Source organism: Dermacentor albipictus, chromosome 4 (genome assembly GCF_038994185.2).
Source record: "Dermacentor albipictus isolate Rhodes 1998 colony chromosome 4, USDA_Dalb.pri_finalv2, whole genome shotgun sequence".
NCBI lineage: Eukaryota > Metazoa > Arthropoda > Arachnida > Ixodida > Ixodidae > Dermacentor > Dermacentor albipictus.
Genome location: NC_091824.1, coordinates 177,299,570 through 177,312,318, shown reverse-complemented (window position 1 = coordinate 177,312,318; position 12,749 = coordinate 177,299,570). Strand labels below are relative to the sequence as shown.

General features: G+C 49.4%; 1 protein-coding gene across 3 annotated transcripts in view; it reads right to left on the bottom strand.

The window, feature by feature from the left end:
* Positions 1 to 12,332, bottom strand: part of LOC135908630 (anionic trypsin-2-like) — an 82,629-nt gene extending 70,297 nt beyond the window's left edge. For 2 of the 3 annotated variants that reach the window (XM_065440477.1, XM_065440474.1), the window contains exon 1: positions 12,165 to 12,332. In XM_065440477.1, coding sequence (XP_065296549.1) covers positions 12,165 to 12,317 — 153 coding nt within the window. In that variant the 5' untranslated portion in view covers positions 12,318 to 12,332. The remainder of the gene's footprint in view (positions 1 to 12,164) is intronic. The other variant, XM_065440475.1, reaches the window with a different exon arrangement.
* Between the last annotated feature and the right edge of the window lie 417 nt (positions 12,333 to 12,749).

Genomic DNA, 12,749 nt, shown 5'->3' with positions numbered 1-12,749 from the left:
CTTTTCGACGTATTTCGCCCTTGCGTCCCTTCGCACCATGTGGAGGTTTGGATCCATGTTTTTGGGTAGGGGGCTAACAGTTTATGTTTTCCGATATTCATCAGGAATCCCCTCCGTTCTTTGGATTTCTTTTATTGATTCCGCGAAGCCTAGCCTTATTAGCAGTTCCCTTCCCGTTTTGGTCTGCTGGAGTCTCATAAGCTGTGCGATACTTTGGGCTTCCTTTAGTTCTTCGAAGGTGTTGCTTAAACCAAGTGCCATTAGTTTCTCTGTCGATGTATTGTACGGCAGGTGAAGTGTGTTTTGTACGCTTTGCGTAAAATTGTGTCCGCTTCTTGTATTTCCTGTTTGGTGCAGTTGAAGCACGGGAGTGAGTATGCGACCGTGCTGACCACCAGGTTGCCAACCAGCTTAAGTGTGTCTCCTTCTTTCATCCCGTATCTCTTTTGTGGCACCCGCGTGATCATGCGTGCTATTTGGGTTGTTGACTGCTTGAGTGTTTTCAGCGTGTGGGTGCAGCGCTGGTTGGATTGCACCCACATTCCAAGGATCCTGATTTGTTGGCTTTCCGGTATCGGCTGCCCCTTTAGCCGTATGTTAAGGCTTTCTTTGCTTTTCTTGCCCCGTGTAATTCTCAGACGCTCGGATTTCTCCGTTGAGCACTCAAGGCCTCTTTCCCCGAGGTATTCTTCCACGCAAGTAGCTGCTTCTTGCAGATAGCTTTCTTTTTGGCACAGCGAGCCTTTAGTGGCCCAGATGGTGATGTCGTCTGCATACATGGCGTGTTGTATGCCTTCGAGTTTGCTTAGTTTATGCCCTAGGCCAATCATTGCGATGTTAAAGAGTATCGGGGAAATTACTGAACCTTGGGGTGTCCCCTTGTTTGGTGTGGGGAATTTTCGCGATCGGATCTCTCCCAAACCTATTGTTGCTGTTCTATTGGAGAGGAAGGCTTTGATGTATCCGTGTACTTTCTTCCCGCAGTCTACGCTGTTAAGGCCTTCCAGGATTGCCACGTGGCTGATATTGTCAAAAGCTCCTTTTATGTCTAGTGCCATTAAAACGGGTTCTCCGTTGTATGGTATGTTGCTGGGAACCTCATGTTTAATTTGGAGAAGGACATCCTGTGTCGAAAGCTTGGATCGGAAACCGAACATACTATGGGGGTATAGCTCGTTTTCCTCCATGCAATGTTGTAGTCTTTTTGTTACTATCCTCTCATATAATTTGCCTAAGCACGATGTGAGGGAGATTGGTCTTAAGTTTGTTACCTGTAGGTTTTTGCCTGGTTTGGAGATCATTACCCTCTCGGCGTGTTTCCATTCCTCTGGTACCGTTTCTGCAGCCCAGTTTTGGTTGAGGAAGGCGGTGAGTTGTCCCACCAGTTCGTCCCCTAGGTTTCGAATAAGTGAATTTCTGATTTTGTCCGCACCCGCTGCTGTATTCTCTTTTACGCTTCTTATGGCCGCGTACACCTCTTCTTTTGTGATTGGCCTGTACAGCAGCTCGTTTTCTTTCCCTTTGTATTGTTGTGTGTAGGCCGCCGGGTTGTCATGTCCGAAACATTTGGCTCTGACCTGCTCTAGCAGTTCAGAGTCCGGTCCCTCGAATTGGTGTACCAGGCGGTGTATGGCCTTATTGTTTTCAGATTTTGTTTTTGTTGGGTCCAGGAGCGCCTCGAGTATGTGCCATGTTTTTGCCGTGCTAAGGGTTCCGTTTAGGGACTCGCTAAACTGTTGCCAGTTTTGCCTCGTGAACTCTCTGGACAGCCCAAGTTTGCCGTGAAGGTTCTGAGCTCTGGATGGTAGAGCTCCATTTTTATTCCGTAATGCGATTGAGTGGCTGTAACGAAGGACATCACCAGAGTGACGTCACACGCTTGACCTGACTACGTAGGCGCAGGGGCGCGAGTACGTCACGGTCCGGCTTGGAGTACAGCGACCGCGAGGAGAAGGGAAAACTACGTCTGGATTGAAATCTCAGATCTTTCCGCAGCGCTGTTGTGAAGTCGGCGGTACGTGCAACCAACAAAGTTTCCATCGATGATGCTGTGCCAGGTTCCGGGAGAAAAAGTTCGAGCGACGCTTAAAAGAATGAAAAAAAAAGGATTATATTTAAAAGAAGTACATGGTTGAGATTTACAAAACAGCGCCAACTATCGGAGCACACTATGGTAGCGTCGTAGCATGTCCGAATGTCACACTGTTTTCGAGCGTCCTCCTCCTCACAGCCGTCTGGATCCGCTCTTTATGCCTGCGTCACCATTGTTCACGGTTTTCACCAATCCGGCGTCAGGAGGCAGATGGCGTCAGGAGACCAATCCCAGCGTCGGGAAAACGATGGCGTCGGGTGACCGATGACATCGGGTGGTCGGTTGCCTTTTTCCTCCGAAGGGAGCTTGGCCGGACACGGACGCACATCACTCGTCTCCGGCGTGGGCAGGCCAATTTGGGCTGCGGAAAGGTGTGAAGAATTGTAGCGACAACCGCATGTCGCCGGGGTGGCATTCCTCGCTCTGAAGGGCCGCTGGGCACAGCAGCGCGTAGCGACGTAATTCTTCGCAAACACGGTCGTTGGCGCGCATTGTATGCTCGGCGCTTGTCAGCTCAAAATGGCCACAGCTGGTGAGGGGCCCTCTAAGCTTTTCAGTTTAAAGAATCCGATTCGCATATTTACATTTTCATGCTCGAAATTATTTTGCCGCTCATGGCACAGTACTTAAAGACATAATATCAACAGGCCGATTAATAAGGCAGTTGGGCCACATCAAATCAAATGTCTTTATTTTGTATTCATTACAGCATCAGCATCTCACAGGACAGCATCAACATCAGGACAATAACAAACAGCTGCTATTTAGCAGCTCGACAAAAGTTCTTGCCCCCATCTTTGGCATCGTAACACACGCACATATATACATTTCATAAATACATTGGCCTCGAGGACCACCACAGGAGAGACCGACGCTGCTATCGCTGTGACGTAGTAAACAACATCACGTCAGTCGCCTTTGCCGCATCCAGCCACGCCTGCGCTGCTCGTGGCTTTTCATCCCGAAGGCAGTAATTCGGTTTACTGCTTCAGCATGGTTTACTGCTCGGTGCCGCTGTGCCGAACGTATTCGACGGAGCCCATTGAGAGTTTTCATGCGTACCCCAAAACCAAGCAGCAGCAGTGTGCATGGTTGATAAAGCTGAGAATGAGGAAGCCGCCCAGCATTGATTATCGCGTGTGTAGCAAGCACTTCCGCGAAGAAGATTTTATGTACGACGTTGGAGCTAAAATGTTCGGTTAGTACCACGTGGAACTTCTTGGGACTGCATGTATTAGAATTTGCGGCGTTTATTCGCGCCAGGCTGGAGAATACGTTGCCGTGTTCCCGGAGCAGTGCCATCGGCGAAGCTGGACCGTCCGAAACAACGTTGAGCTTCGCCGGGATCGGGGGCTGATTTCCTTCGGCTTGCATCAATTGTGGGAGGTTGCACGCAACGTGCAATGCGGAACCGGACGATTTAGCGCTCGGTGTGATTTCATTGCGTAAAGTTTTCATTGTGAGAGCAATTATATGGACACATTACAGCCGTCGCCGTCGCCGTGAATATATATGTAAAGCCGAAGGGCGATAACACCATCACCGCGCAAAGTTACGCAAGATTGCCGTGGGTCTGGTCGCTCGAGGCACTTTGCGTGTATTCTTTCGCACTCGGAAATGCACTTTTTATTTAGCACGTATTGAGCTACAGAAAGCTGTATCGGCAGTTTTTCATGTTGCTCTACAATTTTCTCTTTGACACTTTTAATCGAATTATAATCTTTTAGAAGTTGATTAATTATTTAAGACTAATTATCAAATCAAGCGGAATTTGTCCTCACGCTGTTCATTTACGCTGCATATTCGAAAGTTATCAGCTTCACACATCCTTCTGTTAGCAGTCGTGATGTGCTGAACTCCTGTGGTCAACGGTTGATGCTAGAGACCGGCAGAGCAGCTGAAAACGAAATACAGTAAAAGCTCGTTAATTCGAACCGCAAGGGGAAGCCGCTTCAGTTCGAATTAACGAAAGTTCGAACTAACGAAAGTGAAGGAGAGCAACAGTACACTGCGATTTGGAAGCAGTAGGGCATGTCAGAAAGTGATGGCGTGTGCCCATCTTCAAGTCGAAGCTCTAGGTCCGACTGTGCCACACCACCGATGTCCACCGAAACGAACGTTAGCCGAGGCTTAACACCGTCACAATGAATCGCGACGGCCGATACCTTCTAAGCTGAAAACAGAGGTGCACAACTGATGAAGACTGCCGAGACAAAGACGGTGAACATGTGAAGGTGGCGAAGGCCCTGATTCGTTGGTTCTTGATTGCAAACGCAGACGCGACGTACTTGATTCACTGTGTTTTGGCGCTTGCCGTGCCATCTCCGCACAACATTAGCAGCTGTACAAGATTTTCAAAACCTCCGAGATTCGCAACGGGCAAGAAGTCTCGGGGGTTGCGTAGAACGGAGACGCGGCAGCCGCCGCTGCCTTCTGGCTGACCCCGCGTCGGTTAGATTTTTTTCCGATTTTGCCTTCTCTCGCCGTTCTCTCCGTTTCGGAGGCAATACAGCCTTGTGTGTAGGCAGTAGGCCGTGTGCCAGGCGAGCGTAGTTCGAATTATCCGTGAGGGAACCTTCTCGCGTTCGAATTAACGGACTTTTTATACATAGACTTCTGTGGAGCTTGGCCGGACCAAATCGTACAGTTCGAATTATCCATAAGTTCGAATTATTGAAGTTCGAATTAACGAGCTTTCACTGTATGGGGATCGTAATTAGGAGTCGAGCAAGCGATGCACACTGGGCTTACAGCGTGCTTACTTGATATCAGATCAGTGAAAATACCCTGCGCAGAGAAGCGCAAACAGTGGAAGCGTGGATCGCGGACACGAAAAATATAATCGGTTGAAGTTCCACTTGTTAAAATATATGGGTGATAAATCATCGTCCCGCGATAATTCTGGCGAAAGTGGCACGTCGCACTTGCCACGACGAATGCTGCGAACATTGCGCAGTTTTTCTTGTACGGCAATATCTGCCTTCTCGCAGGGGGCTTTCTAGGGTGTCCGAGTTAAGTGAAAAGTCGAATTAACGGGAGTCGACCGCACAACGTTCCTTACACCGACTCCACCTGTGAACTCGGCCGTTTCGTAGCCGTGCCGACTGTAATATTGTAAGGCAAGTGCAACAGCATGCCCTTTATTAAAGGTCACGCCAATATCAAAGCATCGCATGTGTCGCCAATTTATTTACGCGCTCAGAGCTAGGGCGAAGCGTTGCCGCGAAATATTCTCGGCAGTCAACGCAAATCGAAACCTCTCGCCCACGCACCGTGCACGCAAAAGCGAGAGGTGGCTGGGCGCAATCACGCTTGCCTCGCTAAACATAAATGCACCCGAGGTGCTCGAGTGCTTCGAGTTGTAGATTACCGGGTGCATTTCTTAGCAGCTCTTCGAGTGGGCTCTTCACGTTCGTCGTCCACGGCGCCGCGTGACCGACGAGAGTGGGCGATGCCGCACGTTGGCCTTTGTTGTTTTGCAGCTAAGGCGCACACATTCAACGCTTGCAACAGAAAACAACGTTGTCTGAACGGGCTGAGCCACTGGAGACGTCGAACACTTCGCAATCGGTATCACGTGATGACGTTTTCTACGTCACGAAGAGATTCCGGCAGACGGCGCCACGCTATGTCCTCGACGCCAATAGCGATTTGTGTACATACCAGTTTGGCGTAATGTTATACATACAAGAAGAGAAAAGCATAGAGAAAAAGAACTGAAAAACCGGACAAATAGCACACAAAATGCATATAATTATATACAGAGATGGTACCTATGAATTCAAAATACATATGTTGTAAACAGCGTTACCTCATATACATATATAGAACGATGCAATAATTTTACACCCTACCCCCGAACAAAAAAAATAAAGAGAAAATTTAAAAAATATCATCGACGATTGCGATAATGCGAAATTTGAGCGCTGCTCAATAAGTTGTTTCTTTTTTTTTTTCATTTCGGGATATATTGGCTGGCGGTGGCAATGTCTCGGGCGGTGTCTCGTCCGTATAGCAGTGAAGTCCTCCCGTATAGCAGGCGAAGGTCACACATGGCAAGACCTTGTCCCACGTCTTGTGCTCTACATGGAAAGCATATGGAAATGCTTTCCACATATGCTTTCCACATACATGGAAAGCATATCAGCCGGCGTTCTGTTCAGTGTTTACTTATTCTATTTGTTTAAGGATTATACGCATTGCTCTTGCGGTGAAAGCTATGCGTTGACTGGAGAACGTCCTGCATTAGTTCGGCTGTAAATACTGCACCACGATCGGTGATGAGAACAGAGGGTGCAGCATGTCGCAGGACTATATGGCGGCCAAAGAACTTGGTGAGAGTTTCCTCGCGCAATAGCTTCGGTTTCGGCGTGCCGGGTTGATTAGTCGGTGGCGACGGCTACGCATCTGTTGCACGATGAGGTCACTGGCAATAGGCCAAGTAGAGTCATTCCTTATTGTTGGAACGTTGCTTGAGGAGAGTCCACACGGCGGAGAAAGCCAGCCGGCTTAACAGGCGGTTTCCTGCGGCGCTGGCAATCACGGCAAGTCTTCACGTAGTGTTACACAGAAGAAAACAGCTGGGGCCAGTAATACTTCTGTCGAATCCTTGCTAATGGCTAAGGGACCCGACACCGAATTGGGTCTGCTGACTGTCGTGGACAGCGTTTTTTTTCCTTCATGTCGGCGCCACTGTCACACTGTACCCATGCCGACAATCTGCCGACGGTCGGCGGAGACCTCGGCGTCGGTGCAGTGTGACAGAGGCGCCGACACGAAGGTAAAAAAGAATGACAACCATTCCAATCTGTGAAGATGGAATGGCAGCGAAAGCTGACGACAGTCAAAGCTCTCAAACGATAAGCAAAGTGGTTCACCTCCGCCGCGGGTCGGCCCGAAGATAGTGCAATATCGGGCCTACCCGCCCCAGGCGTTAAGCATTCCGCATACGCGGGCCGATCCCGAAGGTCATGCAATACCGGGCCGACCCGCGGAGTAGGTGAAGGAGGTATTGAGCACTCCTCATATGTGGCCCCATAGCGAAAATAGTGCAATACCGGGCCGACCCGCGGTGGAGGTGAAGCTGGCGTTAAGCACTTCCCATACGTGGGCCAATCCGGAAGATCCCAAAGGGTGCGTTACAGGTTCCCGAACCCACAGGGTTATGTGCCATTGAGCTTGGACCCTTTCTATACTATCACCAGGATCGGCCCACATGATGATTTTTTCTGTTGACGGACGCCGAAAAAAACTACGGAATGTTAGTCATATACAGCTTTCGCTGTAAAACGCTGTCGCGCCGACAGTCGGCACACCGAAATCGGTGTCGGGTCGGCCTAGTATGAGCGAGCCTTTAGCGAATCATAGGTATCCCGCACATGGCTCATACTGAGAGGCTTGCAAAGTGTTTTGGCGCAGAAGCGCCGACGGCACGACACGTAGGTGCGTATTTGGACCGCTTCCGCGGTTTTTCTTGTAAAGGACGTTGTTGTGCAGACAGTACGACGATAAGCCGCGCACCAGCGATCGAGGTAAAACAGTCTCAACTCCTTGAAGGTGCTCGATCAGCGGTAGCAACTCAGGGTCAGGGCACTGGTGCTCAGCTACCTTTACGGCGTCGACAACGCCGACAAATGACAAGTCATGGTCAGGGTCCGATGATGTTGTAGAGAGCAGTTCCCGTGACAAACCGTCAGTGTCGCTGTGTTTCCTTCCAGATAGGTAGACAACGGTAACGTAACATTCTTGTAAACTCAGGCTCCAACGGGCTAGTCTGCCTGAAGGATCCTCGAGCTTGGCAAGCCAGCATGGGGCGTGGTGATCTCTGACAGCCTTAATCTGTCTACCATACAAGTATAGTCGGAACTTGCTGATTGCGCAAACAAACGCTAAACTGTTTTTCAGTGGTTGAGTAGTTCGTATCAGCCTTGGTGAGACTGCGGCTTGCATAAGCAATGACACGTCCTGCGCCATCTTACCACTGCACAAGAATTGCGCCGAGGCCCGCACTGATAGCGTCACTATGAATTTCTGTGTCAGCCTGTTCGTCGAAATGAACAAATATTGGGGCAGCTTGCATACGCTGGCGCAATTCATGGAACTATCGCAAACGAAACGTAGATCGTTGGGGACACGATTCAACTTTCTCCAATCTACACAGAAGCGATGTGTGTCGTGCTTGTTTCTTACTGACACTTCAGGGGATGCCTACGGGCTTGTAGACGGCTGGATGACGTCGTCGTGGAGCATCTCTTTCACCTGCTGCTTGATCGCTTCCCTTTCCATTGGAGACACTTTGTGAGGATACTAGCGAACAGGACTCCACCGCAATAATGCGGTGCTTTGTGATGGACGTGCGTCGTACATTGGACGACGTTGGAAAACAGTCGGAAAATTTATTCACGAGACGTAATAGATGGTCTTTCTGATGGTCTGGCAGATCGACGTTAACGTAAATGCGTTCTTTTAGGCTGGGTAACTCAGATCGCTGTGACGATGAGAGTTCCAATGCGCCAGAATCGGTGACATCAATAATTCCGCGAAAAAAAGGAGGTTGTCGTTCGTTGCGGTACGTGCCGATATTCGTTGCTAAAGTTTGTTAGCAGAGTGACTGAACACTTGATTCGCACCTGAAGGAGCCCTCCGGTTCAAGAGGGGGAACCTTGGGCCAGTTGGTCCGTATATTTAAATAGGATAAGAACCGCGACTTCAGACGGTGCGTAAGACGAAGGACTGGACATGGTCGTCCTGTCCACTCCTTCGTCTTACGTCCCCTCTGAAGTCGCGGTTGTTTTCCTCATTAGGCCCTCTGGGTATGCGAATGTTGCGTTCAAGAAGGAGGGGAACGCTTGCCTCAGCAATGCCTCGTAGCGCTGGCGGCAGCGGAAGGTTATAGAACAGGCCGATCTCTCAACATACTGACGGACTCAAAAGAGGCGTGCAGAAACTACACGAGAGGCAGAATCAGCAAAACTGCCCTCAGAATACTCAGCGGAGCCACCTCCGCCGAGAAGGAAAAGCCCCGACACAAACTAATCTGGATCCCTGGTCACGTTGGCATAGTGGGGAACGAAATGGCAGACAGCCTAGCTCTAGGCGAAGCGTTCCGAGCTGGGTGGTCGAATGCCCCGGAGACCCACCTACAGGCTTGCGAGGGGGGATACGCAGAGACCCTGAACTTACATAGAGGAACTAGAATTAGATATCCGCCACCACGCAAAGACCTCTCAAAGGAGGAAGCGACCAGCTGGCGCAGACTACAGACAAACTCCTTCCCCAACTTACACGTGCTCAATAAGATGTTTCCGACACAATACAGGGCCACCTGCCCTTGGTGCGGTGCCAAACCTACACTCTACCACATCACCTGGGAGTGCGAACGCAACAAAGCATTCCACAAACACGAACACCCGAGTGCGGAGCAATGGGAGAGTCGGCTCACCAGCAGCGAGCTCACGGCCCAAAGGGCCCTAGTGCAGCACGCGAGCGATGCAGCGCGACTCAGTGGAGCCTTGGAATAGGGGCCCACCCTTGCTGAAGAGAAGCCTCCAGTCGCCAGCGCCAAGAAGATGAAGACGACGGAGACCTCGTAACGGCGAAACTCTCGAAAGACTCAAAAGTTTTCCCTCCCTCCCCTCCCCCTCGGCGTCGTCCTCCCTATGGCATCGGACAGCATTCAGCACGCTGTTCTTGGGTGGCAACGCGATTTGATCGTCGGGTACGCGAAGCGCGATGTCACGGTCGTTTTCATTACTCTTCGCTAGGGCTTGCGTAGCAGCGACTCTCGACTCTTGCAGGTCGATGATGTTCACCAGAACAAAATTCGTGCTGAGTATAAGGTCCTTTGAATATTCTGGAAGAATGGCGAGGCCGCCGATGTACGTGAAGCCCCGAGTTATGACTCGGGCCGTGCCCGGCCAACTGCAGTTATGAAGTGCCCTCCTGCATTACGAATCTGAGTTCTGGTCCATTGCGTCGAACCCTTGTTCACTACACGCGCGAGATTCTGGCTCATAACAAACGTGTCCGCACCCGTGTCGATTACCCTGGTGACTTCGTGGTCATCTAGGTTAATGCTAAGTCGCAAGATACTGACACCGTTCTACACTGCTTTCTCTGAAAGTGAACTTCGTCATGTCGTGATCGTCGCACTGGGGGATCTTCTGCGTCCGCAACGTCAGCGACCTTATTCTGACGAAGGCCGTGCCACGGCCGAAACGTTAAAGCATTACACATGTAATTTTCACAAGTGTCCCCTTTCGTTTCTTCAACTATATATATATATATATATATATGTATATATATATATATATATATATATATATATATATATATATATATATATATATATATATATATATATATATATATATACATTGCCACGAGACACTGAACGGGCTGTTACTGTCGGTCGGACGGAGACAACGGCGACGAAGTGGCCAGAGGCACGCGCGAAAGCCTTGCATCAGTCGCCGCTGCTTGTGGCTGTTGTAACCTTGTATATAGTGATAATTTGTAAATACACCTTATCCTCGTAACATCTTCTTTAGTGGAGGTTCTGGGTGTCGATCCCCAGTGTCATTATTATTATATATATAACCTTTAATAACAGTTGCACATGAAGAAACTTCGTGCGACCTCGAAGAATTGTTCACTAGAGCGACGGCCTTATAGCAGGCGTGGTATACAAGATTGCATGCGCCGATTGTGAATCTGTGTATGTTGTAGAAAGCGGAAATTTCTGTAGGGCGTCTCAAGGAGCACAAGAATGATCTCGCCAAAGGCCACATGCACAGTGACAAATGCCATCGCAGAGCATGTCGAGAAGACGGGTCACGATATAAACTGGGACAACGCGTGTATTGTGGCCGCCGAGGAGAACTTGACAAAGAGGCTCAATCTCGAATCGCTAATAATTCAAACGACAAATAACTCAATCAATCTGGCACTCTAAACGACGTGTACTCGCGAACTTTGCGTCACGTACTCAACGCTAGTTAAGAACCTTGTGCTTAGCATAGTTTCCATTGTGAACAAGAGATCCGTGTGGATCCCGAAGCGTCATTTTATATTTATTTTGACCTTTGTCAGTGACCTGCTTCATTCTTAAAGATGTTTTTGCATGACCAGACGTTATTCCGTAGAACTCTTGGCTATATATTATCACTTTTAATCACAGGTAACCTTGATCATGAGAAAGAAATTCATAGAAGAATAAAAATGGGTTGGATCGCATACGGCTGACATTGTCAGCTCCTGACTGGAAGCTTACCATTATCATTGAAAAGGAAGGTGTACAATCAGTGCATTTTACCTATGCTGACATATGGGACAGAGTCTTGGAGACTGACAAAGAAGATTGAGAACAAGTTAAGGATCGCGCAAAGACAGATGGAACGAAGATTGCTAGGCATAACGTTAAGAGACAGAAAGAGAGCGGTTTGGATTAGAGATCAAACGGGTATAGCCGATATTCTAATTCACTTTAAGAAAGAAAAATGGTGCTGGGCAGGGTCATGTAATGCGCAGGTTTGATAACCGTTGGACCGTTAGGGTTACAGAATGGGTACCAAAAGAAGGGAAACGCAGTCGAGCACGGCAGAAGACAACATGGAGCGATGAAATTAGGAAATTCGCAGGCGCTAGTTGGAATCGGTTGGCGCAGGACAGGGTAATTGGAGATCGCAGGGAGAGGCCTTCGTCCTGCAGTGGACATAGAACAAGCTGATGATGATGATGCTTAAACAAAGTGTTCTAACTGTAAAAACTTTTCGTTGTAACGAGACTTCTTTCTGTTTCCTTCCTTTTGACATGTGTTGACACCAGCTTCTCGCGTCATATCTGCATGTGTGCTACTCGGGTTTTTAAATGTTTTTTGTTGTCATATGTTTTTCATTCAAAGTGTTCTCCATTGACTATGGGTAATTTGTACCGTCTGTCTGCCCGCGCTAGTTTGCACTGGCCTTCTTGTTACTCCCACTTCCTCTGACTGTTATTTAAGGTTCTGTCCGATTATGCGACCCCCCTGCCTAGGCAATGCCCGTAAGTCGGGTAAACGCTCCCAAGCACGCACCTCTTTCGGAGCCGCCGGCGAGGACGGCGCACAACGGCGGCAGCAGCAGCACGCAGCAGGCCAGCACCGGACGCCGCATGACTCCGGCCAGCGCAGGAGGTCCTCGTTTGCGCCACTCGGGGCCACGCGCAAGCCGAGCTCGGCTGCGGCCATTCCAAGCTGCGCATAAACACCTTCTATCCGCGGGAACCGTAAAACCACGGGGGCAAACACTGCGGACTTCACCTTTGCGGTGTAGACAGGTAGCCGTGACACCTATTGCCAAAAGGTTAAATTAGCCCTGCGTTTCGTGACATATTAAGCGGCATTATAGTAGGTACTACAGACAGCAGATGGCGCTTTAACTTTGTAAATCCGCAGATTGTGTTATTCTGGAGGTCGGTTTTTTGTAATCTGATCACGAGCTTTCGCAGCTGTTCGCGAAATCGTGTGGCCTTCGGTGCTTACATCACCGTCGGCGCAGATGTCTCTCCAGTCGCCGTCAGGGATAAATCAAATCCACATCGAGCCGGCTTCGTCGATCGCACCTGCACGCCGTCGCAGCTATAAGACCGAGGCTTCATCAGTGCGCACTGAGAATTCTCA